This window comes from Pteronotus mesoamericanus, unplaced genomic scaffold (genome assembly GCF_021234165.1).
Source record: "Pteronotus mesoamericanus isolate MK-2021 breed Mesoamerican mustached bat unplaced genomic scaffold, CSHL_Meso_final contig_101, whole genome shotgun sequence".
NCBI lineage: Eukaryota > Metazoa > Chordata > Mammalia > Chiroptera > Mormoopidae > Pteronotus > Pteronotus mesoamericanus.
In genome coordinates, this window is record NW_026555001.1 from 23,550,186 (window position 1) to 23,578,072 (window position 27,887).

Sequence of the window (27,887 nt, forward strand, 5' to 3'; positions counted from 1 at the left end):
TTAGTACACCTTGCTCAGAGCAGCAGCAGACAAAGAAGGAGATTTTAGTGTTCCATGAAAAGTAAGTTTAGAGAAAATGATGTTTCATTGTTACGTGTGCGTTTAGTTTTCACCTTGATGCTACTGAGCTAGAAAGAGAATGGTAATAGTAAGGAAATCAGCTTACTAGAAGTTACCTGAGAAGAATGTAAGAATTCATCAAATGCTATAGAAGTATCTGTGAGAACCTCAGGGCTTTATATATGCAGGAAGACAGGTAGAAAGCACCTTTCTCATAATTATTGAATCTGAAATATTGAAGTAGTGATACATATTTTCTAAAAATACACACTAGGAGGAAAAACTTAAGAAACAGTAGATGTTGAGGAAAAAAACAATTTTTTGATTGAAAAAAGTTACCAAAAAGTTTGAAGTATAGTGTATCAGGTTTTGCTCAACTGTGCTCTAGTAAAAAACTCAGCAAATCTCAGTGGTTTACGGTAAGCTTATTTCTCGCTCACAGTCACGTCCTCAGTGCCACTTGGGCAACGTGGCATTCTCCTGGTACAGGGGGATGTCTGTAGTCGGGCCCCTGTTGACTCTTAAGCATTTGTCAGAAGTGGCGTAGGTCACACTTGCGCCCACATTTCATTGCCCACACAAGCCACGTGGCCAAGCCTCAGGGCAGTGAGTCAGGTATTTGGGACGCGAGCGCCTGCGGCGGATACGGGGAATGCTCAGACGGGCCTGCAGAAGCTACGCTCAGATGTAGATCGTGGACGTCGTGCTTGTGGAGTTACCGAAGTCTGCATCAGCTTAGTGTTTTAGAGTCGGGTCCACGGCAGGATTGCTGTACCGGCTGGACCACAAAGAGCCGCCTTGAAGCAGCCCCGTGTACCCTGAAGTAGTTTGGGAGAAGAGGACCTGATGTTTGCAACTTATTCTCAGAAGGTTCAGAAAAAAATAGATGCGTACACGTATATGTATATATATTTGTGTGTGTTTAGATGTATTTGTAGCCGTGTGTGGGTGGGGGTGTGCATGCATGTATCATTGGAGTGATCTGTCTTGGGAGAAAGGTTCGCAACTGGAACAGCGAGCACTTCGAGGACGCCTGCCTCCCGTGTTGGACCGCTGTTCACGGAGATGGGGGGCTGGGCGTTTGGAATGGGGATCGGATTGTGGTGGGGTGAGGCGGGGTGGGGTCCATGTGTGACAGGAAGTATATGAGCTTTCCAAAGAGAAATACTGTCATCTCTAAAAATTTTCCCGAAGACCTGACATGGTGCTGGAGAACGTGACATTTTTTGCCAGCTTCTGGCCCATTCACTGGCTGTTTCAGAAGCATGGTGACAGCGAAGATTCACGTTGGACCTTATTTATTCAGAAGCAACAATAATTTTAAACTGGAGGCGAGCCCAGCTTTCATTTTGTTTGGTTGCCTCACATTGGGAAGGTCGTGACGCCCGTTTGCGACGCCCCGGTCACGAGTCTTTATTCAGAATGTCTCTCTTTGCAGTGCGACTGTGCTCCGATCGGGTCGGCCTCATCAAGGAATGTATTAGCCAGGCTCCCACGTGCTACAGGCAGGCCGCCAAGCTTCTGGGCCTTGCTGAGCTGCTGAGGGTGGCCGGTAAGTGTGCAGTGCTAAACTGCAGAGTATGGTTTCTGTGTTATCCTCCTCATCATCCGAGGCGAACACCAGAATGTATACTTACAGGTGTCAGCATAGCTCTTTCGGCAAAGATTTGTCTTTTCTAGGAAGATTGGCATATTATAAAAACATCACCTGGTCCTCTCCATAGTACTTCCTGAGTGTCCCCCCTTAGTGTGAAAACTAGCTTCTCCTAGAGCAAAGGATTCGCCAGAGAGCAAGGAGGAACCTGCGAGTGCCTTTCATGGCCTCGTCTTGGAAGTCCCATGCCACCCTTTCCACCTCGTTCTGTTTGTTGGAAGTCAGTCACTAACCAGCCTCCACGCAGCGGAGGGGCTTTAAGCTTCACCTTTAGCAGAGAGTATCAAGGAATTTGTGGCATGGTTTAAATTGTATTTCATGTAATTTGTCATCAGTCTTCCCTTCATTGGACCAGACATCGAGCCCTTTTCACCACATTCCTTGCTGTTTTCCCTGAGTCTCATTTTGCTTTGTCAGTAACCTTTTTCTAGACATCATTTTTTCCAGATCTGTTTTTGGCTGTGCTTTTCCTTCTAACCACCTGCTCAGATTGGAACTTTCTAGAATTACAAGCAGTTAAATATTTGTACTTTGGATTTCAAGATGGCTTCCATCTTCCCATAAAAGTTTACAATAAAATGACAGTAGTTCTCATGTTGCATTTTTATACTTATCTAAGTTACTTCTTACTGCGTCCTTTACAGCAGAGATAGGAATCTCATTTTGAACATGAAGAAAAACCAAATGAAGAAGTTAAACAGTTTATTTCTCACTTTGAATCCTTTACTCTTTCACCTTTTAAGACACTGGTTGATGGTCATCAGTGGACCCTCATTTAAAGTCACCTCATTAGGGGCTTTAATTACATCTGTAAAATACCATCACAACACCTGGATTAGTATTTGTAGCCTAGTAGCCATGCTGACCCATGGGGAAAAAATCACAGCTGACCCTTTCATTTTTGATTTAGACTTTTTGAATAAATGCAAACATTTCAAGAGTATTATCTAGGAAATAGGTTTTCTATTAAGTATATATGTGCATTTATTATTGATAAACTTATACATACTGTTCTATTTCCTGTATTACATGTTACTGAAGGGGTAGAAAATTTTTCCCTTCTTTTCTTCTTGGTTGTTTGGCTTGTCTAATAATTAATTTGACATAAAAAAAGATTAACAGGAGAAAAACAAACTTAATTTCATACCTATGGGACCTGTAAATACATGAAATTCAAAGGCAGTCCGGCAGTTGAGGCAATTTACCATCCTGAGCGAAGGAGACCGGAGTCTGGGGCCTCAGTGCAGTAGGGAGGGAGGCAATTTACAGGAAGGTCAGAAGAGCAAATGTTTGGTCAACAAATGTTTGCCGTGCCCTGTGGATAGGCTTCTCTGATAATTGCTTTCTTCCTGGTATAGGCCCCCTATACACAGTCTTTCAGGCAGTTAAGAGGGAGGGAAAAACTCTTCTGAGTCAGCCTGGTCTTGATTGCCGTCAGCTCAAAACAGTCCACGAGCCAAAGTGACACATTGTGGGGTGGCCTCTTCTGTACCCCTTAATGAGTGTACTACAGCATGAATGTGCTCTCATAACATCATGAATCTCCATGCAGTATCTGCTCTTCTGAAAAGAAATTATTTAGACTAGCTTGGGCCAGTACTTAGCTTGGATTTTATTTAAACCTTTGAAGCAGAGAAGGAAGATTTATAGGGACATTTTATTTTTTTCTTTCTTTTCCATTCTGTTCTATTTTCATGGAGACATCTTTTAATAGTTTCATTCAACCTGCACTGGCCCGGTGGCTCAATTGGTTGGAACATCGTCTGTACACCAAGATGTTGCGGGTTTGATTCCCAGTCAGGGCACATACCAAGGTTGGGGGTTCAGTCCCTGGTGGAGGCTCATAGGGGAGGCAGCCGATCAATGTTTCTCTCTCTCACATTGATGTTTCTCTCTTTCTCAAGTCAATAAAATTATATCCTCTGGTGAGGATTAACAACAACAAAAAAAGTTTCATTTAGCCTTTTCTGTGAGATGTATCCTTTTTCCTTCAAACCATTTTATAGCTTAAAAATGCAAAGATCAAATACATCTTTTTTGTTTTTTTTTTCCTTGAAATATGAAAAATAATTTTAAGGTTCTATTACCTCGATAAAATATAAAATATATTTTTTCTTTTTAGCTTAACTATACAAATTGTCTTTATTGTAACTCTGAATTACTTGTCTTATAATTGAAGACTGTATTCTGAATTGACTCTATGCCCATTTCATTGATGATTTTTTTGAGCCTCTATTATGTGCACAACATGGTGCCAGGAACTGAGACTTCAACAAGGAAGTAACCCCTGTCCTCCAAGAGCCTGAATTCCCTTGGAAGGTGTAGATTGTTAAACAGATAGCGGCCATAAATTGGCATTCAGCGAGTGAAAAGTTAAGGACCATGTGTGAAGCACACCCAGACCACGTGCTTTATATGAAGAAAGTGTGGAACTGTCAAAGAACACAGTGTCGTCCAAGCTGACTTCTAAGAATGTTCCTGGGAAAGTAATTTAAGACATTTGTGTTAATGTAAGCTGAATTTGGCAAGTTGTCTTATAGTCTAGATATTCACTATGATAAGTAAAAGATTAGTACTGTCAATAAAAGTATAAAATTATTTCTATTTTACTTTGTATTTAAAATCCCCCCCTTATATTTGTCATTTTTAAATGATAATTAGAAACAGAAACTTCAAAGGGAAGAATACAAAAATGAAATTTTTTTTTAGCAAAAAAGTTCGAAGTCTTTGTTGGGAGGAAAACGCTTCTTCTCCTTACTTAGGCTGAAACGGCTGGTCTGGGTGTGCTGTTAATGATCAATGGCTTAGGGGACCGAGACCTAATTGGATGATTAATAAGCAGATTAGAAGGTGAAAGTGGCTGTGACCCTTTGTCCTGTACTTTTTAAAAATCAGTCTCATCTTTTATTTTTTACTCTATTTGAATGATGTTTTGGCGAGCTCTTTTATGAATTGATGCTGTCAAAAATCAGTAAGTCATTTGTATGTGTTTGTAGGCGAAGACCCTGAAGAAAGGCGTGGACAGGTTCTGATGCTTCTAGTTGAGCAAGCGCTCCGTTTCCATGACTACAAAGCAGCCAATGTGCACTGTCAGGAGCTGATGGCCACAGGTGAAGTAGGCAACCACTGAGCACTTTGTTCATGTCCCCTTTACATCATGCAAGATGGGAAAGGTCTGTTCTGGAATCATTTGGCCTGATTGCTAAGCCAGCCATATTGTGTTCATAAGACTTGAAAAACATTTTGTTTTCAAAATGTAGGCTTGATAAGTATATAGGCCATGCGCTCATACATTTATATAGATACCTTAATGGATTCAAGGATTGTATTTTACCTGAGATTCTGGTTGCTTTCCATTTCCTGTAAGAACAATTTTATGTAAAATATTTAATGCCTTATTGTGTCTTTGTTATTTAAAAGAAAACCTAAATTTTTGAAGTATCTACAATTTGTGACTGTATAGTCAACATTTCTATTTAATTCTTTTTTAGGAGATGGCATAGTGCTTTTTAAGCAAATATTGAGAAATTCGGAAGCAGTTTGTAACCCTAAAGTTGTCTGTATTGAAATTCTAATTTGAGTCTCTGGAAGATAAGCAGGTTTTATTGTAGAATAATTTCTCTATTATAAAACATAACACATTCCCCAAGGGATAGGAAGTGATATCCCCTTATCCTGGGCTCTGCACTGAATGATCCATGTTTTGTAGCTGTTTCCAAATGTACGGAAGCCAAGCACAGTTCTACCCATAGTCTGTACACTCACAACAGGCAGTGAACAATGCTTTGCTTCACTTCCTGATAGTTCATGGGGATGTGTGCGTCTTGTATGTATATTGTTAAAGAAAACATTGTTCTGATACGTGTTAAAAATGGTAGGAAAGACTTTATTCAGCACTTTTTCAGTAGATGTTAAGACCGTTGCACTAGGGGACAGAGGTCGAGCTGAACTCTGAGAGCAGGAAAGGCAGCTGGGGGCTTGCAGCCGAGGAGCAGAGTGTGGGGCGCAGTGGGGGACAGGGCAGCGTGATGAGACATCAGGGCTGGCATGGCGCCCTTGCTCAGCCGGCCTGGCAGGGTCTTGCTGAAGGCGGCCAGGGGGGTCAGATGTCAAGGGCGAGGGCTGAGGAATTCAAATCAGATGTCAGAGGTGTTTAGTAATAAGGGTGGGGGGTTCCCTCTAAACCGACTACAGGATTCTCGCTAAAATTAGCTCTGCAGGTTCAGCAGGGACTGGGCTGGGGCGTAGGCCTCGGTGGACAGGGTTCGGAGGAGCCGGAGTATGGTTTGGTCGAGGAGAGTGGCTTTGTCAGTACAGCTGGGAAAATGTCTAAAATTCGGGGGCAAAACCCACTGGTTTACAAACTCAATGTTAGAAAATTGTTTTCATAAAAAAGCCATTTTCTGTTATATTAATCAAGTGATTTCCCAACATTAAGTTCAGAATAATTATGACTTTCTGGAAAAACATTGTATTACTCTAAAATTGTTTATTTAAAGAGCTTTGTAATAATTTTTTTGCTGTTAATGGTGGTGCCTGGATTAATATTTACTTTATATATTTAGAGAAATTATTTTAGACTCAGGCCGTTGTACTTAGGGAAAAAACCCTGCTTTCAAATTGGAACTCGAGAATGAGAATAAACATACAGTCAAATCTCAGTTCTCAAATGTCTCCCATCTCGAATATTTTGGTTCATGACCAAGTTGTTCATGGAAAATAATGTGCCTCTTGTCAGACAAAGAACAGAATGTCGTTCTGGACAGACAACCCTTACATGCTGACCACTGTGTGATAAGCCACTCCCCTCTCAGACCACAAACAAAGGGGATTCGGGGTTCGAACAAATTGCGTCTCAAACAGCCTTCCTGAATGAATTAAGTTTGACAGCCAAGGCTGCACTGTGTATTTTAAGAATTCACAGTATAAAAATTGTGTAGGGAAAAGATTTGTGCTAGGAGTCAGGGCTGGCTGCATTCTTGGTATGGTCCTTGGATATCTGTCTTCTTCTATGAAGTGAATGATTCTGTATTGCTGTGTAGAATAATTTCTCTTTATTTAGCACTTTGCAGTTTACAAAGTCTTTTAAATGCTGATATTATTTAATCCTTTCAACAACCCAACCAGTAAGGCACTATTATTGTTATTGTCTCTTTGTAGTAGTAAAGAAAGTGTGAGGCTTGGAGCTTTCTCAAGCTCACACAAGTGTGTGTAACAGATTTGGGCTAAAGTCTTAGGTTTTCTGAGATCAGACATCCAGGCTTTTACTCAATATCAAGTGGATTATTTGTCGTCATTGTCAGGTAATCTAAAACATAACAGACTTTATCAGAAACACTTGTGTGGATAATAAACCAATGTAGTATTTCTTTTCTACTGTAGATCCTTATGTGTTTCTGGTTATATAAAATTATGTCTCGCTAATAACTTTGATTTTGCTTTGGTTACACAAAACTGGAGCAGAAAGCCATTGAACTTCTCATGTTAGATTGGAGATTGTTCAGTTTTTTGTTCTCATTTCCAATTTTGCAGGTTATTCTAAAAGCTGGGACGTTTGTAGCCAGCTGGGACAATCAGAAGGACACCAGGACCTGGCCACTCGTCAGGAGCTCATGGCTTTTGCCCTGACGCACTGCCCGCCCGGCAGCATCGAGCCTCTTCTGGCAGCCAGCAGCTCTCTGCAGACAGAAGTGAGTGCGCCTGATGAAGTGAGGCTGAACTGATGAAGTGTATTTTGTTGGGTGTGTGGATCTAAGCTTTGCGGTCGTTTTAAAAAATAATAGAGGGAATTAAATTTATGGAAGAAAAATATCTTGTTACTCATGTGAAAAGGAGTTTGAAGATCTCAGGATGTAAAATAGTGTCTTTTGGCTTCATTATAGTAAGGAAGAAAGAATACAAAGCAGAGATGAGAAAAAAAGAAAGTAATATTAGGAAATAAACTATTGAATGTAATGGGAAAATGTAGTGTTGTCAAGAATAACACATAAGAAATGGTCATGTAAAATATATTCAAAATAAATTAAAACCAGTGGCGGCACTGTCCCTTAGAGGTCCTTTGGAAATGGCAGGGGAGTGGGCTTTGGGTGGGGAGATGCTAAATTTTCTAAAATTCACAGGCTAGACCCACATAAGAGAGAATACTGCTCTTGCTGGGAAACACCATTCAATACAGGATGAGATTCTGGAATTGGCCCTTGCATATCCTACTCACTCATTACATCCTTTGCCAGGTTGCTCACAGCTGATTCCCAGTCTGAAACTGTCACGTGCCTGTGAAGCTGGTGCTGGAACCCGCAGGTCCTGCCCCCAAGGCTGTTCACTAGGACCGTCCGTGTCCCCTCCAAAGAGCGCTTTTAAATTCCCAGCCTGCATTGTGAAGAGAGGAAGCTTAAAGACAACTTCTTTATCATATGCCATGTTCTTTTTTCAGATTCTTTATCAAAGAGTGAATTTCCAGATCCATCGGGAGGGAGGAGAGGGTGTCAGTGGTCCGCCATCACTCAGTAAAGCTGTACAAGAGGTGAGTTAGGAGGGGCGGGGCGGTTCGAAAGGCGGCTGTGAGTGGACTGAAATGGGAGTCGCCTGACCTGGTGTATGAGACGGTTGGGGTGTGTGTGTGTCTTTCTTTTTCTTTATGCCTCTAAAGACTGTCTTTCTTTTAAGCTTTTTTGGTGTGTGAAATATGCAATGTGGTTATTTGTTGTTACTGCTGTATAGACATTAATTGCAGTGTACATATGTGACCGTTTACCATCTCATGTTGATTGACAGTTTTCAGCTTTCGCCTCGCAGAACGATGCCGCAGCACCATTTTGTACATGTCTCGAGTGCACATGAGCACACCTTTCTTGGCATCTATCTGCTTAGCCCTGGAAGTGTGTGTCCTCAGCCACGTGTGTGTCCTGTGTTTAGTTAGGAGTTGGCAAATTTTCCCAACCTTCAAGGTCTATTACAAGACCTCCTTTTAATGAGATCTTTTTTCCAAGTCTCATATCTTTTGAGCCTCTGATCCTTTCCCACGTGTCCAGCCACATCCCATATTTTGTCTGTCCCTTCAGCCTCTTTTCCCGCCTGGCGGACCTGTGCTGGCTTCCAGTTGTGCTGAACCTGCCAGCATTCTCTGCAAAGACTGCCTCACATCTTTGGGGCCAGACTTTTCTCCCTGCCTCTACTGTCCTTGCCTTGCGCTCTGGTTATCCCATCTACAGTATCATTTCCTTAGGAGAGGCTTTCCTCAGTCCTCTAGCGGCCCCCTCTTCTTTAGCCCCAGACGCTCTGGCGTCGCTGTGCTGGCTCGGGAGGGCGTGTATGGTGGTGTGCGGCGACAGGAAGCATGGCATGTACCTTTGTGTTCTCTCACAGCCTGCTGGTCGCCTGGTGGGTGCCTCGGAAATGTTTGATGAACCTCAGTTGTAAACTCCCACTATATATAAAAAACCCCATGGTCAAAATAAATTAGAAAGTAGATTTTAGCCTAAAAGTCAAAGGGATTTCCTGTTACCGCATCTGTGTGTGGAGCGGCGCCCGAGCTCCAGTTCTGTTTCGGCCGTTGTAAGGGGCCTGCCTCTTCTCTGGTGAGTGCCGACCCGCGAAGTGTGTCAGCCGGGTTCGGCTCCACAGCTTACGCTGAATCCCCGCCTTTCTTTCTAAAATCCATCAAAGCCTTAGCGGCTTTTGGGTTTCCTATTTCCTGCTCCCACACTGAATTAGAAAGTGTCAGCGTGACGACTTGGTGGCTTCATTGCAGTAGGACACGCTGGGCCACCGCAAGTGGGCACATGTTGCTGCATGAGAATCTCTTTATAAATGAAGGAGACCGCAGTCCTCTACATGTTCTGCTTAGCAAGGAAGAGGGGTTCGTTCAAAACGATGGTCTCACCCTCCCTTCTTTAGCTCCTTCCTTAAAGGCTTTCCTGTCCTCTGTCAGCAAGTGCCTATAGATAGATCTCGATCTCCTGAAGTGCTAAGCCAAACCTCAGCGAACACATTACGGCCTTGATTCAGGAAGCGCATTTCAGAATATTACAGCTACTATTATTAGATGACAGTACAGTGCCTAGCTGTGAGATGCTCTTGTTACACATTAACAAACATAATAACCGCATTAAATTACAACTCATAAATGAGAGCTGACTGTATGTATAATCTGCTTAATGCTCAAGACTTTCATTGCTAAGTTGTGAAAATAATGATTTTTATTTATATATCCCAGCAAAGTAAAGATGTAATTGCTATGCAGCAAGTAGCATTTGCATTAGTACAAGTGGAGCCTACAAGGGTGAAGATATTGGCTGTTGTTCCTATGAACAAGATATTTGTTTATAAACAGAACAAAATGCATTGTGAAAAACTACCAAAATTACAGTTTTCCAGTTTCTTATTAATGTTGGTTATTATGATTTTAGATGTAACAGTATTCTACCAGTTAGACTATATTAATGTTTTCTTTAGCTAGTATTATTATATCACTTAGCCAATGGTGTTTTCCCCAGATAAATCTAATTAGAGTTAGAAATGGATTATATACAAGGTTCCCATTAAAAAATCATTTTCACTGTGGGAAAACTTGTTATGAACATTTTAAGTGGCTACAGATTTATACAACTGGACTAATTAATGTTTAGAACTGGGGCATGAACTAAGCAAAGAGCTATTTTGAATTTTTGCAAGCATCGATTAGAAATATTTAAATAAAAATGAGCAAAATGGCAGTTGTATTTAAATATCACGGACAATCCTTTCTTTATCCATTCACCAGTCAATGGATATTTGGTTTGTTCCCACTTTTGAGCTATCATGCATGAATATCGCTGTTACGAGTCTTGGTACAGGAATGTGTTTTGATTTCTGGCCTACGTATGTAGAAGCAGAAGTGTTGCATTGTGAGGTATATGTTTTCAGAAACTGCCAGTTGTTTACCAAAGTGGCAGCAGTATTTTACTTCTCCCACCAGGAAGCATTAAAGTTCCAGTTTCTCCATATCCTCCCCAACACTTGCTATGAGGGGCTTTTTGATCAAAGTGATTCCTGTGGGTGTATGGTAACTCATTATCATTTTGGTATGCATTCTCCAAATAGTTAATGGCAGTGAGCAGCCTTCTCATGTCCTTCTTGATCACTCCTATACCTTCTTTGGTGAAATGGCCGTAAATATTTTGCCCTTTTTGTAACTGGGTTATTTGTGTGTTCTTATTGTTACTGAAGGTGGACCCGTTGTGGGGTGGGCGCCCAGATACTATTACCAAAACAACGCACCGCCCACCCATCCCACCCCACCCCAGGGTCCCTCTGTTCTAGGTTCTTTGCTCACCACCCCTAGAAATTATGGCTCTGAATGGCAGAGTTTGGTGAAAAGGAAAGGAACTATTATTCAAAAGTTATACAGGTTTTGAGTAATGGCTAAATGCCACTGTTAAATCTCAGAATCCCTTTAAAACACCCACCAACACACCCCTGCCTGCCTTTCCTCCCTCGGCCCAGTCAGGCCAGTCACGGTACCGTCCTGCTGTTACTGACGTGCACGGCGGCTCGGGGGCCCTGCTCCACTCCCGCGAAGCTGGCCTGTCGCTGATGCGCACAGCGGCTCGGGGGCCCTGCTCCACTCCCGCGAAGCTGGCCTGTCGCTGATGCGCACAGCGGCTCGGGGGCCCTGCTCCACTGCCGCGAAGCTGGCCTGTCGCTGATGCGCACAGCGGCTCTCGGGGGCCCTGCTCCAGGTCTCCCGTGCCCCATGCCGGCCTGCTTTGTGGGGGGGGGAGAATATCCCATAATTTTCTCAGCCACCCCACATTCTGAATCCCGTTACAAATCGCCCCTTTGGGGGGCTCCCTGGCTGGACCACGTTACATTATTACTGAGTTGTAAGAGTTTTTAAAATTCTGGATACGAGTCCTTTATCATCTGTATGAATTGAAAATATATTTCTCTCAGGGTTTGACCTGACTTTTGACTTCCTTAATGGTGATTTTTGAAGTGCAAAAGCTTTTAAAGTTGCTGAAGTCCCTTGTATCGATATTTTCTTTGATTGTTTATGGTTTTGGTGTTGCACCTGAGACATCTGTGCCTCACTCAGGGTTGTGAAGATTTACTCCTGTGCTTTTTTCCTAAGAGTTTTATACCTTGATCTTTTATATTATTAATGAATAAGTAATAGTAAGAAGCCCCTTTTTATATGAAATAAGTATAGACTTGAACTGTCCACATACAAAAAAATGCATGTAGAACTTTACCTCCTATCATACACAGACATGAACTCAATAGAATCATATGTTTTGTTTTATTTCATGAGAGCTTGTTGCTTCTTATAAAGGATTTTAAATCTCGTATTTAGTATGCACAAATATAAATATTTTGAAGTTTTAAATGAAATAATTTCATCTGGAGTGGGTTTGTGTTATAACTACTGCTTTGCTGTCTCTTTATGCCTGTGTTTGGGGATTTTGGTTTGAGGGCTCATTTGGAGGCATCTCACCGGTGTAATTTTTACCTCCGCAGACCCTGGGCACAGAGACTGAGCTCCTGTGGTTCCCCTCCATCCCCTGCCCCCTCGCAGACCCTGGGCACAGAGTCTGAGCTCCTGTGGTTCCCCTCCATCCCCTGCTCCCTCGCAGACCCTGGGCACAGAGACTGAGCTCCTGTGGTTCCCCTCCATCCCCTGCCCCCTCGCAGACCCTGGGCACAGAGTCTGAGCTCCTGTGGTTCCCCTCCATCCCCTGCCCCCTCGCAGACCCTGGGCACAGAGACTGAGCTCCTGTGGTTCCCCTCCATCCCCTGCCCCCTCGCAGACCCTGGGCACAGAGTCTGAGCTCCTGTGGTTCCCCTCCATCCCCTGCCCCCTCGCAGACCCTGGGCACAGAGACTGAGCTCCTGTGGTTCCCCTCCATCCCCTGCCCCCTCGCAGACCCTGGGCACAGAGACTGAGCTCCTGTGGTTCCCCTCCATCCCCTGCCCCCTCGCAGACCCTGGGCACAGACTCTGAGCTCCTGTGGTTCCCTCCATCCCCTGCCCCCTCGCAGACCCTGGGCACAGACTCTGAGCTCCTGTGGTTCCCTCCATCCCCTGCCCCCTCGCAGACCCTGGGCACAGACTCTGAGCTCCTGTGGTTTCCCTCTGTCTCCTGTTCCCTCTGTGCCTCAGAGCGGAGCCCTGTGCTGCGGGAGCTTTTCACTGGGGACCCTTCCCCCTTGCAGTGCTGGGGATGTGAGAAGCCCAGACTGGAAGCCCTGGAGGGATTTGGCCCAGTTCCTTGGGGCTCTGTCTTTGTTCTCCGCCTCTGAAGGCGGCAGCTTAATAATATAAAGACAGAGCCCCAGACAGGGAGCCTGCCCAGTTCTCCCTCTTACAGGGATGCTGTTGATTCACAGCTTCTCTGAACCTGGGCTCCTGTCAGCCATTGGCAGCCTCTGAATTCTGAGCCTCCTAATGTTGAATTCTGTGGAATTTGAGTATCTTCTGGCTCTTTTTTTCCATTATTGTCAGTGTTTTGGAGCACCCTGAGCATATTGAAACATGAATTCATTGTTCCATCTTGACTGTAATTTGTAATGTTCTCTTTAATCATAAATATAGTACAAATAAAATAGGGTTTTATCTTAACAATCCATTTAAGCAGAGCAGGGGTTCAGATAAACATTATCTGGTATATGTAATTTTTAAGTTTTTTATCCTGACTTGTCATCCTTATTGATTTTAGAGAGAGGGGGTGGGAGGATTGGAAAGAGGGAGAAAAACATCGATGTGAGAGAGAAACATTGGTTGCCTCTCACACGCGCCCCAACTGGGGACTGAACCCCACAACCTAGGCCGGTGCTCTGACAGGAATCAAACACATGACCTTTTGATGCCCAGCCAGATGAACCATACCAAACAGGACGTATTTTATTTCTTGAAAGAAAAAAAAAGGAGAAAGGAAAGATGTGAAACATCTATGATAAAATATTAACATTTGTGTTTGTTAACTTTTGATAAGTACATGGAAATCTGTGATAATTTTGGTCTTTCTGCTTTTTAAAAAATATACAAATAATTTAACCAAAAATACATTAATATATACGCTCTCTTTTTTCTCTCTCAGTTCTTTTTCTCCCATTCCATAAATCTCACTGTCCAGAGGTAAACATTTTTAAGTTTTTATATACATATACCTTTCTAGACTTTTTCTGAGTGTAGACAGATTTTCTGTGCAGCTCTCCTCTGCCTCTTAGACAATCACTGTTTTGATTTTCACACTAAAATGAATTCATAAGGCATATATTACTCTGAAGCTCGCTTTTTTTCATGTAGCGTTATGTGTCATGGGCATTAGCTCTTGTCATTATATACAGACCATTTATACAGCGGTCATCGATGCATGCACCATGTTTATGTGTAGTTTCCTTTGTCTTTGGACATTTTTATCGTGTCCAGTTTTTCTCTACGTTAGGCTGAACTTCACGAGCATTGTGTGTGGACATCTTTGGATACTCATATTAGTACTGTCCTGGGTTAAAGAGGTGGACATGAGCTCCTGAGGTAATTTCCTCTTTTGTGGTTTTGTTTTCCGTGGTTCATCCTCCGTAAGTGTGTTAAGTCCTGACTTTGCCTTGTTTACTTGGGATGGCAGCACCTCACTGGGAACACAGTAGGTCCTCGTTTCGTCCTGCTATTTATTTTTTGGCAGCACTGCCTGGTGCGTGTTCTCTGTGGGACGCAGCCTGTGTGGTCAGGCTGTGCCAGCGCAATTCAGACCACCACCCGGTGGCCCCGTCGGTCCGACCGCGGGCAGGTGCTCTGCTGGTCGGCCTGCTTGTTGTCCTCGGAGAGCATGCACACCTGTTAGCTGATACTGATGAATGTGATTATGTTTTGATTGGGGCGGCAAATCTATATCACAGATTGACATTCTTCACAAAGGATTAAATTAGCTGTCTTCCCGCCCACCCCTCCAGCACCACTATTGGAATTCCAGACTTTTTTTTTTTTAATTTATTTTGCCCTTCCTTCATAGGCCCATCTATTTCTAATATATTTATATTGTTTTCTTTAAGTTTTAAAATAACTCCTTTGGTAATAAGAAGTACATTTTTTACTTTTTACTTAGATTTGCTATTTAAACCCACGTGCAAAAGGTGTTTTCCAAAATCAGTGCCTTCAGATTGTTTGCCTTAGTTACTGTGCACTCTGTGGGGTTCAACAGTTTCCTTTTACTCTCAAGGCGGCACCGGGGTCTGACCCCTTCCCTGCGGGGTCTCAGACGTACTGCGCTGAGGGGCTTCTCATACGCTTCACTTGACACTCTGCAGCAGCCTCTTCTTTTTATCTGTTATCTTTTCCCTACTCCCATGGGGCTTTCTCTCCTGCCACTTCACCAGACCAGCTTGTGTCTGGGTCACCAGTGACACTTGTTCCTAAATGTGTGGGTAAATGTAAGTGTTTCATTTGAACTATCAGTAACATTGGATAATGCTTGTTTCAGGGACAACCCGATTGTCATATTCGTAGCTCACTGGCCACTTACTCTCATTGCCTTTGCTGATCCTTCCTTAACTCCCCACAGACCTTAGACACCCCAGGTCTCTCTTGACACCCATTCTCCGGCGGTCCCAGCCACTGTCACCACTTGAAGGTCGGGTCCGTGCTGGTCATCGCCTGCTTTGCAGCCCTGGCTCTGCCCCCTGAGTTCTGCGCATGTATGTACGGCTGCCGGCCTGACATCTGGATGCACATTCCGTACAGACGTCCAGTCTCTCAGTGAGTTAAAGTTGAACCACGGGCCTTGCTGCGGCCCTGCCACCCCCGTGTCAGGAAGCGGCCGCTCCAGTTTTCCAGGCGTCCCTGCTGCTTCTCTTTCTCCCTTTTGGGCTCTACTTTCCCAGAGGACTTGGAATTGGACCCTGTCTTAACCACCTTCACTGCTACCGTCCTGGTCTCAGTGACCAGCGTACCTCACCTAGAGTGTTACAGTGTGTTTTCTTTGTCTCCCTCCTTCTGCTCTTTCTCTTGCTGTAGGCTGCCCAATAAAGCAGCCAGAATCCTTAAAAACAAGTCAGATCATCACTTTTCTCAGAGTAAGCGCTGTTTTCACAGTCTCCTGCGAGGAAGTCCCTGATTGTGATCGGCCTCACCTGCTGCCTTTCTGACTCGCTCTCTTCTCCCCCCGCCCCCCGCCCCCGCCCCTTTCCTCGCCCGCCTCCTGCACAGCTCGCTGTGCTCAGCACACTCCCGTCCTCTGGCCATCCCGGTGAGCATTCTCCACACCTTCTGCCTCTGCCTTCTACCTGGCGTGGCCTCCCAGATGTCCAGGTGACTTGTCCTCTCAGTTCCTTCAGGTCTCTGCTCAAATACCTCCTCACCGAGTGCTTCCCTGGTCTGTAAATACACAATTAGAGTCCACTCCTCCCCACCTCTGCTGGGTGCCACTTTACTTCTCTCCCAGACCCTGTCATTTATCGGCTACGCTTCTCTGACATGCTTTATATTTATTTCCTGTTATCTTCTTTTAGAATGTTAGCTCTTTATGGCAGGAACCATGTTTTGTTCACTGCTTGGTTTTCAGCATCTAGAACGGTGCCTGTCGCTTTCTTGTTTGATGTCACAGGTATTTGTTGAAGAATCTCTCAGTAAGGTCAATGAGGAGATAAGGCGTGGATGTGAGGGGTGAGGCTAGATTCTGTTCTGCACGGGGCCCAGGTGGACAAGTACTCAGCTTATTGGTAAAATGAGGCAAGTCGTCTCACTTGCCTTTCTTTCCCAACGTATTCTGACTTCCTTGAGAACAGGGGACATGTCTTAATTGTCACGGTAACCCTGTTGCCTAGCGCTGAGTCTTAAACATTGTACACTTGCCAGAAATAGGTGCTGAGTAAACTGATTCTGTGGATATGTTAGCTGCGCTATCCCAGAAACCCCCATTTTAAAACATGGCCCAGATGACAGTTTGTGAAGAAGACCAGGTATTTACAGCTCAAAAGTGCAGGGAAAGAAATGCAAGCTCCCCCTAGGAAGACTTTGGTTTCAGAAAGCCAATTTTTTATAAGCCTTTTGAGATGAATAGGGGAGGTTTGGGGGAAGGGAAAAGGAATTGGTGGGCTTTGAATTGTTCCCAGAGCCCCGCCTTGGGCACTGGAAAGACTTCATTTGGAAAACAAAGGCAGTTGTTTTAATACCACAGGAATTGGGTTGTCACCTAAATGTCTGCGAAGAGCTGACAGATCCACCCACCCATTTTGGAATGTTTTTTTCCACCTGGGTACATTTTTTTTTCTCCCTTTTAGACTCTTAGTGGAGGAGAGGTTATACGGGTGTGGCTATAGCTTAGGGTAATCTTTGGGGGCCAGAAAGGTGTGGGTGTATGGAATCTCCATCTCTTCTTCCTTGAGAATGGCACAATAGGTCTGGTTGTAAGATAGTATTCAAATTAATGGTGCTATAGACTGGCCAAATCTCTCTGTCACCCAGTTTATTTTGGGGCCAGGCCGTGCTGCAAAATATTAGCCTCTTTTTCTTGAAGGACTTGGGGTCCAGTGTCTCCCAGTTGGTGAACAGGAACTTCACGGGGGTATTCCGAGGCGCTGTGGACTTGTTTCCCACTTACCGGGAGGCGAATCTGTAACAAGAGTTAGATGTGTCTGCCAGTCTCTGGGCAGTTCTGGGCCGTCCTGAGGTGTAAGCACCTGCCCAGGAGCCCCCTGGAGTGTGGAGTGCTTGGCCCGGGCTCTGAGGGCGGCTTTCCCTACTGTCACGGCAGCTCAGCGCCCAGACGTCGGATGGCCTCCGCTCAGGCAGGCGGGCTCAACTCCACGCGGGTACTGACTGTGGCCTTACCCTCGGGTGGGGCCTCTCTCGCTGGGTGACCCCCGGCCTTAGCCAGCCCACCGGAGGTTTCTGTGTGTCTTCCCATGCCAGGGGTGCCTACTGCCTCCTTCACCCCAGGTGAGGAACCCATCCTGTGTCTCTGGCCTTTATTTTTTGGGCTACTGACCCTGTGCCCAACCCTTTGTGTGCCCAGCAGCCCTGGTCCTTAAGAGGCCTTGCAGGGAGAGGGAAGCCAAAGAGCTCCATTGCGGCCATCTTTAGTTGTTACAACTCCTAGTTAAATATTTCCGTTTCTGTAAGTAATTGCAAGTAAAGGCTTCCTATTAATTGTATATCTGCAGGAATGTTCATGGGGGCCTGGGGGCTGGGAGTTTTTGGCCTTGGGGACACGATTTCCCATGTTAATTATGTTTTGAGATCTGCAGAATCTGAACACATTTCTAGGGATATTGTGTAGCGGGGTGAAGGGTGCTGCTTCTGGGTTGAGCTCCAAGGGGCTGTCCCCTCCCCAGTTGCTTCAGCCCTGTTAAGCATCTTGGCTTCTCTCGCCTGCGGCATAACGCGGTCTAACTCGGCCTTGGGGACTTGGGAGCACTGGATTACCAGCCGTTGTGTGCCTGTCCCCAGACAGGCCCATTACTGAATTCCCGTTGCACTGGAATTCCCCGCGGGGCTCCTGCAGTCATGAGGGACACCCTGGACACCTCCACATGGGTACTTAGTCACCTCAGAAGACCTGAAATTCGGGTTGGAGGGAGAAGTGCCCCTTGTCTTCGGAGCTGAGTGAGTTCAGGCAGTAATTTTTCCTGCCAAGGGTTTTGTTCAGACTCTCAGAAGGCAATTCCAATTGAGAAGCCAAAGTTAAAAACCAGCCACCCATTCTTTTTTTTCCTGTTCTGAGGTATTTCGGCTCTTATCCTTACCCTCGGTTATCTCAACTCTTCACTTTTGGTTCCATGTTGAGGATTTTTTTTAAACAGCTCGGATAAAGTCAGAGCTTCTTACCTTGAAATGGGGAGACCCAGAATTCCAAGAAAAACTTGCCCCGGTCCACCCGACGCAAAGTGAGGAGCCGGTGGGGCACGGGGTCCGGGTCTGCCAGGCGGTCCTGCCTGTGGGCGTCTTTGGAATCCTGCTGCACGATACCAAGTCAACGTCGACCTAAGAAACGTGCGAACTGAGAAAGGTGGTAAGACGATTGGAGTCCTGGTGCCGGCTGTTAGCAGTGCTGTCCGCTCTCTGTCCTTGGTCCTGCAAGGGAAGAATTGAGAGCCGAGACATCTAGTGCAAGAGGAAGTTTATGCAGCGTGCGAAGTGAAAGTGCACTCAAGGGAGATTCAGGCGGGCTGCTCGGAGATCTGCCGTGGCCCGTTAGACGGGAAGTCACAGAAGCCGAAGAAGTGGGCCAGCGGGGCTGCTTGGGCTCAGGAAACAGGTCACAGAGCAAAAGAAGGGCCCTGGGGACAGGGCCGGGGTAGCCCTGGATGAGGTGCCGTTGCCTGCTGCTCCCCTGATTGCAAGTCTCCAGGAAAAAGAAAGGAGATATGCACCTGAGCAGGAAGGGTGAGGAAAGGTGGGGAAGGTGCAGGGGTGCTCCAGGGAGGGTGTGCCCTGGGGCCTTTGTCTGGAGGACTCTCATCTGTTTTCCAAAGGTAGGGACCTTAGGGAAGGATCTCAGGGGAATATTTGCCAGCATCCAGGTGTTTCTTTTCATGTGCTGATTCATCAGAATGAGCTTTTGGGGTCAGGCCTGACTGATTGGCTGGTGCTAGGGCAGGGGGTCCTTGGCCCTTACATCTGATCCTGATGTCAGCTATGATATCCCTTCATCTGGTTTGCTGCTTTTCTGGGCCTGGCGCTGAAACACAACTGAGGCCGAGATGTCCTCTCTAGTTTGACCAAAACTCTGTCTCTGTTGTCAGCAGACCCAAGGCTCGTTCCTAAGATCATCTGGTGGAGATCAGAACCTCCTTGTCCTGTGGCTCGGTGCTTAAGGGAGTGGTTGTGGGAGGGAGAAGGGGGCAGGGAAGTCAGGGTGCCCGAGGAGGCCAGTCTGTCTCAGTTTCCCCATTCGGCTTGCCAAAGAATTTTCCTAGGTTCTTGCTCTCCTGCCTCAGATACATTTAGAAGGTATGTTGGAGGAGAAGACTGAGCTCTGTCATCTCTATTTCATGGATGTGTGCCACCATCTCAGCTGTGGTAGGCAAACAGGTGGCCCAGAAATTAGCTCTTACGTTTCCAGACACCAGAGAGAGCAACTCTTAAATAGACTATTCACTGTAATGATTGGTCAGCAAGAATTGTTTCTGTGAGCTAAGCGTGGAATAGGGAACTATTCTTGTATTTGTGAACTTGTACCCGTTAGGTAAAGATATCTTTTGTAGGGTTTGAAAAATATTATTAGTGCTTAGTAAATTAACCTTTGAGCTCTGTAACCCACTTGACATTAATGAGATTTCATGTTAAATTTTATGCTGGGAGTTGTTGATTTGGTTTTGGGGATTAATTTATTTCTGCCGCTATACACTCTAAATTAATTAGCAGAATGCAACTCTGAATAAAATGTGCCAGCAGTAATCATTTCAGGATTTTGCCTAACTTCTTTTTTCTTTCTTCATTACATGAAGTTGAAAGAGAACTGTTTTCCTCATTAATGCCTCTGGTTACACTATAATCGTGGTAGACTGCCCCCAAATTAAATCTCTGCTGTGGTCCAAATGAGCTTTTTATTTTACTTTCTCTCTGGTAATTCTCATTGGAGGATTTCTTACAGAAAATCCTTATATTATGCATATTCCTGTACATATGGGTTTCACTTATCTTCTCCAGCAAACTTTTAAGTTTCATATGTTTCAAATTTCCTCCCTTGAGCTAGTGCTTCTGTGTGAACAGAAGTAAAGTTTAGGTTCATTTTATAGAATTGAGTAATTGTTTCACAGCCTGCATTTTTTGATATTTTTCAATAGAGTTGATTTTTTCTCTGAATGAAGTTGTATTCTGTTGACGTGCCCCATTTCTTACCGTGTTTATATTTTTAGTTCTGCGCTTGGATTAGTTGATGACATTCAAATCATTCAGCACGCCTTCTCAATTAAGATTCCAAAGATGAACAGGAACTGAATGTGTGGCGTAAAATCTTATTTGAATAGCATTTTGCTGCTAGTAAACATGAACATACTAGGCTTTAGAAAATGTAACTTCAAACGTTTAAATAGTGCAGTAAAACCTGATTTCTTACACGTATCTACAGATACAAATGACACATTAGGGATTTCATACACTCTGAGGATATAGTAATGAATAAACATTGTCCCTGCCCTTGGAAAGCTCTTGCCTAGTTGGGAAGGCAAATAGACAAGCCAAAAAAAATCTTAATGTCAATATATTATGGTAAGTGCATTAAAGTATATCTCTAATGCTGTGAATGTGTAGGGGAGGGTTAGTACACTGTCTTAACAGGATTTTACTTACAGCAAAAATATTACATGTCAAGGAAAATATAGAAGAATATCTTTGTGACCTAGGAATAGACAAAGATTTCTTAAATCTTAATCATAAAGTGACAAAACTGAGAAGGTAGACTAATTTAGAATTTAAGAAATTCTATTAATGAAAAGACACCATTGAGACAATGAAAAGGTAATCTTCATAATATTCATAATTCATATATCTAGTAAGAAACATTTATCCAGAATATCTAAAGAATCTTTACAAATAAGAAAGACTGGCCACCAACAGAAGAATGGGTAAAAGACACGAACCGACATTTCATGAAATGAGACACTCCCATGGCCAACACATGCCTGAAAAGGTGTTCAGCTTCGTTAGCCGCTGGAGAGATGCAAACTAAAACCACAGAGAGCATCACCAGTTTTGCTAAAAGGAAAGAGGCATGCGATACCAAGTGTTGGCGCAGATGTGGAGAAACTGGAAGTCTTATAATTGCTTGTTAGAATATAAATTGATGTAACCGTTTTAGAAAATCTTTGGCACTTTTTTTTAAGTCTGCACATAGGTCTACCCTACGTTATAGCAATTCTACTTCTAGGTGCGTTCCCAAAAATGTGTATGTTCACTGAAAGGTAACTACAACCACGTTCAGGGCAGCACAGTTAGTGTTAGCTCCAAATAGGAGAGTAGCCAAATGCTCATCGATAGAAGAAAGGGTAGAACAGTTCTGATGCATTCACCCATTGTAACACTCTGGTACATAAGCGATGCAATGACGTTGCGCTAACAACGAGTTGGACAGTGTTCATCTACTTGCAAGAATATGAATGAATTTTGTTGAAGGGAAGAAATCAGACAAAAGAGAACATAATTCCATTCACCTAAACTTGCAGGGGTGTCCAACCTTTTGTAGTCTCTGTCTCACACTGGAAGAAGACGAGTTGTCTTGGGCCACACTTTAAATCCATTGTGACACATGATCACACACACACACACACAAATCTCACAATGTTTCAAGTAAATTTACAATTTTGTGTCGGGTCACATTCACAGCCATCCTGGGCTGCGTGTGGCCCACGGGCTGCACGTTGGACACCCCTGATTAAAACAGGCAAAATTCATCTGTGCCGCCAGAAGTCAGGAGGGTGTTGATCTCGGTGTTGGTGTGCGGAGCTGAGCACAGAGACCTAGCTGGGATTCTGGCCTTCTGTGTCTGAGTCTCAGTGTGGCCACGTGGGTGTGTGGACATTGATCCAGCTGTACACTCACATACCCACATTTTTGAATATACCTTATACTGCAGTAAAAGTTTTCTAGGAAAGCTCTCTAAGCCTGGATTGCAGACAGAAGGAAGTATTGCCTTTGCATCATCCAACTGTGAACGTACTATCCTTTTTCCCCTTCTTTATTGAATTTATCAAACCACCCTCTGTGAGATTATAGTCATTTTATAATGCGGAAGAATAAATGACCTTAAATAAATACAAATATCAATGTTTGTGTGTGTCTGAGAGAGAGAGAGTTATTGCTGATGTGCTGAAACCCTGCCAAGAACAAGCGGACTGCACATGGTGCTGGCCAGACCTGTGAGGGAGAGGGGAGACGCCCTGGAGGCTGGTGGCCGTGCGCAGCATCTTCAACTCATTTGATCTATAGTTTATTTTTGTGTCAAATGGTATTCTAATGTGTACTCTGCATTGTTATTGTAAAACTTAGAATTGTTTGAGTGAATAATTTATCTCTTAATCTAAATAATGAATATTCTAAACTGTCTTGTCAAAGACACAAACATGAGTGTGGCTCCTTGGCAGGGTATTACACCCGTAAGAAAATACAGAGCCCATCTTTACCTCCTAAATGTTTCTGAAAGGGATTATTTGACTAACGCACGGTGATGGTTTTCCTTTACCAAATTTTCTTTTGTAGACGGGTCATGGAGGAACAATGTGCCAATGGTGCTTAGTTTCACAGTATTTTTTTTACTAGCAGAGATGGGCTTTCTGATTTGTCTGTCTTCATGTCGGGTGACTTTACGTAGTCACATCATCACTCTCTGTCCTTAGGACAGCACACACTTTAGCTCCTCTCGTTTCCTTTTTTACCACAGGATGGAGTCAGCGTCCCCGGCGGCGGCAGCTCGGCGGACCTGTTCCACTGGACCGCCGCCACCACCATGAAGGTCCTGTCCGACACCACGACCACCACCAAAGCAGTGCTGCAGGCGGTCAGCGACGGGCAGTGGTGGAAGAGGTCGTTGACCTACCTCCGACCCCTGCAAGTGAGCAAGGCCTCTCTTTAAAATCAGCTGTGCAGCTCCTGTCGGTCATTTGCACCGCGCTCCAGGTGTTCCCGCTGTTGGCACAGCTCTACCTTCCCTGGATTAGGAGAACGCTCTCTGAAGAAACCTAGGCCTCTCGCAGATAGGAATGAGTCATTCATTTTATGGCATGTAATAGACTCCCACAGAATACTTGCTGAAGACACTAATTTGGTTTAGGTGTAGTTGAGTTTATGTGTCAGAATTTAAGTTCAGTGGGATGAAAAGGAAAATGATTTTATCAATGCTTACTCACTTTTGCTCTTTTTCTATAAGCCAGTAGTAAAGAAAAAGTGCTAAAAGCCCGCTTGAGGGCTATCTTTAGTTTGTTTGGGCCGCTCTAACAAAAATACTAGAGATTGGCTGGGTTAAACAACAGTCATTTATGTCTTACCATTTTGGAGTCTGGGAAGTCCAAAATCAGATTACTGGCAGGTTTTGGTGAGGGTCTGCTTCCTGGCTCACAGACAGCGTCATCTTGCTGTGCCCGCACATGTGGGGCAGGGCGGGGCGGGGTGAGGAGTTGGTCCCACTTATGACATCTCTGCCCTTGTGATCTGCTCACTGACCAAAGGTCTCCCCTTGTAACACTGGCGTTTTGGGGCCTGGGCGAAGGGCACAGTGTACCAGACTCTCCCCTCTATCTGGGAGTGGATGTCAGGACAAGCAGTGGGCCTATTGTTTGGTTTCTGTGACATGCCAACCGTGTCCCTTCTGTCTCCTCTGTACCCTCACACTGCACTCCTTCAGTCTCAAACGGGAAAACTAAGAGGACAAAGCCATGTACTTGTAAGGTCATGCCAAACACTCACGTGGCTCTCTCTCTCACTAGTTAATTCATCCGTCCGTTTATTCTGCAAATACTCATCAGGCATGTTCTGTGTGTCAGACACTGTCCTCATCTTGGGGAACCGGGAAACACTTCAGTCTGTTCCCGTCCCCTGTGGAACCTATAGTTCAGTGGGAGTTACAAAGAAAGCAACAAAAATGTGTTGTGTCATACGTAATGGCAGGCGGCGATGCGCACTGTGAACACAAGCCAGGTGAGGGAACGACGACTGATCCTGGTGGGGGGGGGAGGGGCGAGTGCTTCTGTAGAAGGGGAGTTAGGCTTCTCAGAAGGGCTGTCGCTCTGAGCAGGGACCTGATTGAACCGAGCAGGACGAGTACAAAGCCTTTGCAAGGGCATGTGCTCAACATCTTTGCAGAACAGAAGGGAGGCCAGCATAGTATGAGCAGAGGGAGCAATGGGAAGAGCCGTAGGAGTTGAGATCAGAGAGGGGAGAAGAGGACAGCCATACAAAGCCTCGTATAAGGACCACAGATTTTATTCTGCATAAGACGGGAAGCTGTTAGAGAATTCAGGCAATGCAGCTTGTGGGATCCAGCTTTCCCTTTATTAAGATCATTCGACTACTGTGTCGACACCTAGCAGTAGTGGGTCAGGAGTGGAAGCAAAAAGATAGGTTTCTATCCCAGGGCCCTGGGTGAGACGTGGTGGTTGGGTAGCCAGGGAGGAAGTGGAAAGTGGCTGGTTTGGGGATGTGTTTCTTGGACCTGCTCATGGTCCGTATGTGGGATATGCAGGAAAGGGGAGAACTCAGGCTGATGGCCCACACAGCTGGCTCAGTGAAGGTACCGTTGACTAAGAAGCTGTGTGCGTGACTGTGGGGTGGGTCGGTACTTCCCTTATTATTGCATGTGTCCAGCTGGATTAAAGTTATGGTTACTTTTCTGTCTCACCTCTTGGACTTTTTGAGGGTACATGTCAGGTAAAATGTTAACGTTGTGCCTACTGTATGGTTTTTATTAAGTGCCAGCTGTCACTTCTATCATCATGGGCTGCAGCAGCCTCACTGTGTCCCTAGGCTGTGCTTGACATGAAGTCAGTGCTCAGTAAACTTGGGAGGAGCAGGTGAATGTCTGCTTGGCTCTTCCAGTTAGGACCTTTACAATCTATTTGAGGAGAGCCCAACAGAAATATAATTACCCAGGCTAGATATACTAAAGTGTTGTACTTGCTAATGAGGAAAGCTGATGGCAAGTCTAAAAGGCGTTTGTGTGGGGTGTCGCTGTGCAGGAGATGGACTGAAAGGGGCACCGGTAAGGTTTCAGAAGGTGAGGTCTGAGGTGCGCCTGGAAGGGGAGGAGGCACCTACGTAGGCCGACAGCATGGACAGAAGCCTGGTGATGGAGGAAAGCCATAGGGCTAGGACGCGCGAAGTAGACCAGTGTGGTTGGAGGGAAGAGTTCACCTTTAATGTGAGTTGACATTTACTAACTTAAATGTTATTCTACAGAGTTTAGACTGGATACTCTCGGCTGTTTGCATTGTTCAAAGCTGTTTTTTGAGCAGGGGAACAATATGTACAAAATGATGTTTTAGGAACATTATTTTGACTGGAGTGTAGAAAACTTGTTATTATATGTGTAATACCAATTGCTTCTGTGTTTCTGATTCATTTTTGTCCAAGTGACCCGGGAACTCAAAGGCACTGCAGGGTGAGGCTGAAGTGCTGCTCCTGGAATGTAGCTATTCCTCCTCCGTTCTCTGCTGGGCTCTGTGTCACTCGGACACAGCTTCCTTAGATCACCCAATGCACTCGATTGTTACTCCTGACACCCCCTCCCTCCCCGCTTCTCAGATCTCTCTCTCATCTACCACTTTCCACTTTGTTCTATTTAGGGACAAGAATTTGGGGATGCTCATCAAATTGGAGCCAGAGCCAATGAAGGTCTAGAAAAACAAGGCTGTCACCCTTTTTATGAATCCGTCCTCTCCAGTCCCTTTGTCACAGAGGTAAGGACGGTGTGCCACAGGGCATGGGTTTAACTGTCGTGGGCGTTTCAGTGTCACAAAACCTAAAGTTTTTCCTGAAAATGTACTTCCTTGGCTTCTTTCTTAATCATGTTACTCATTGGTTTTTATGAGATTTGTTTTATCTACATTACAACATACTGTTGTATTAGATTAAAGGTAATTAAAAACTTTACACAAAATAATATGCCTTAGTAAGGGAGAAGTTATAACTGAAGTCACAAGAAGATATAAAAGGTTATAATTGTGTTTTCTAAGCATACCTTTGTATGCTTAGGACACCCTACTGAACGGTGTTCTTCTTTTGCCTAGTCTGAAATGACCTACAGCACCTATGACCAGGTCCCACCAGAAAGCTTTGCGGAGGTCCTGCTGAGAACTGGAAAGCTGGCGGAAACTAAAGCGGAAGGAGAAGAAGTGTTCCCAGCAACAGAAGGTATGAAAGAAGCCAGTTCCCTGACGGGGAGTCATTCAGATCAGGGAACAGTAAGTAAAACTGTAAATGAATGAGAGGAAGAACAATAGTAAGTTTTTCAGCCATCTTGAATAGCTTAACTTGACACTATCATTCATATGTTTAAAACATTACCTTCTGCTTTCCAGATACTTACTAATATTGAGGATTTAAAAGGATACATACGATACAATTCTTATTTTTAAGCTGCTAATTATCTAAAGTGATTCTTGTAACGAGCGGTATAAAGTGCTCAGTAAACACTTCTTTCTGATTTTGTGTGGTAGTAACTCTGAAGTATTTGCTTCATCTTAAGAATTTTCCACATGATGGTATATCTTTCCATGTAGAGTTTTTTGAAAAGAGTTAAATGTATGACCATTTCCCAAACACCCCTTTCCAATTACTTTTTTTTTCTCTTTAGTCTCCTCCCTTCTTTTCAAGCTTCCAGGGTAGTTTCTGTGCCTTTGTCTCTCAATTCCCTCTCTGCTCCGCCGTCCTTAGCGGTCGCCTCCTGATTCACGGGCCGCTGGGGCTGCAGCTCCCCTGCCTGCCTTCCAGGCACCTGCGGGAGGAAGGCCCGGGCGGGGCGGGCGGTCGCCAGGGCAGTCCCACCCGCAGCCTCCACGGGCAGGCCACCGGGCAGTGTGGTCTTCCACGCGAGCGCACGGCTGTGTGGATCAACACTTGGGAAAATGCGTGTGGGGAGTAGAACCGCCATTCCCCAGAAACCTGGTACTATAATTTATTTATAAATAATGATGAAAAAATAAATTAGCATTTCTACGTAGTCGGGAACAGGGGACGCAAATACTGCTTCCCGAGCCACTGTGCGGGCACTTGAATGGCGGTACCCGTTTCACGGAGTGGGCCGTTTTTCCTCGTGCTCTGAGACGCGTGTTTTTCTACCTCATAGCATTTCTGAAATCAGAGTAAACCTCACAGTTGATGGGTACATTTGTGGGGTTTTTTTTCCCTTCGAAAGCTATTATATTGCAAATGATACTGAATATATGTGAAGGGTATAGATGCATTGCTGTTCTCCCTTTTAATCATTCTTTACTACTTCCTGTTTTTTCTCCTCTTAAAATTTGTCTTTATGTTTTTCTAATTTCACCGACGTTTTTCTGGGGTCTGCGAGTGACTCTGACTCCTGGAGGGAAGAGCACAGGCCGCCCCCCACCCCCCCGGAAGCCGTGAGGCTGAGGGGCTGGGGCAGCGTGGCGGGCCCTGCGCAGGTTGGGCACCGCAGCGAACCCGCTCGGGAGAGCCGCGGGGGCCGAGCAGAAGAACCGTGTTGAGCGTTTCTTCCCTTCAGCTCGTCTCTCAAGTGAGCATG

The 27,887-nt window shown here is 44.9% G+C and overlaps 1 protein-coding gene across 1 annotated transcript in view; it reads left to right on the forward strand.

The window, feature by feature from the left end:
- Nucleotides 1–27,887, forward strand: part of NBAS (NBAS subunit of NRZ tethering complex) — a 264,240-nt gene that overhangs the window by 131,475 nt on the left and 104,878 nt on the right. Inside the window, exons 32-38 of the mRNA XM_054569493.1 lie at nucleotides 1,499–1,612; nucleotides 4,711–4,824; nucleotides 7,247–7,404; nucleotides 8,148–8,237; nucleotides 23,067–23,237; nucleotides 25,963–26,076; nucleotides 26,407–26,530. Coding sequence (XP_054425468.1) covers nucleotides 1,499–1,612; nucleotides 4,711–4,824; nucleotides 7,247–7,404; nucleotides 8,148–8,237; nucleotides 23,067–23,237; nucleotides 25,963–26,076; nucleotides 26,407–26,530 — 885 coding nt within the window. The remainder of the gene's footprint in view (nucleotides 1–1,498; nucleotides 1,613–4,710; nucleotides 4,825–7,246; nucleotides 7,405–8,147; nucleotides 8,238–23,066; nucleotides 23,238–25,962; nucleotides 26,077–26,406; nucleotides 26,531–27,887) is intronic.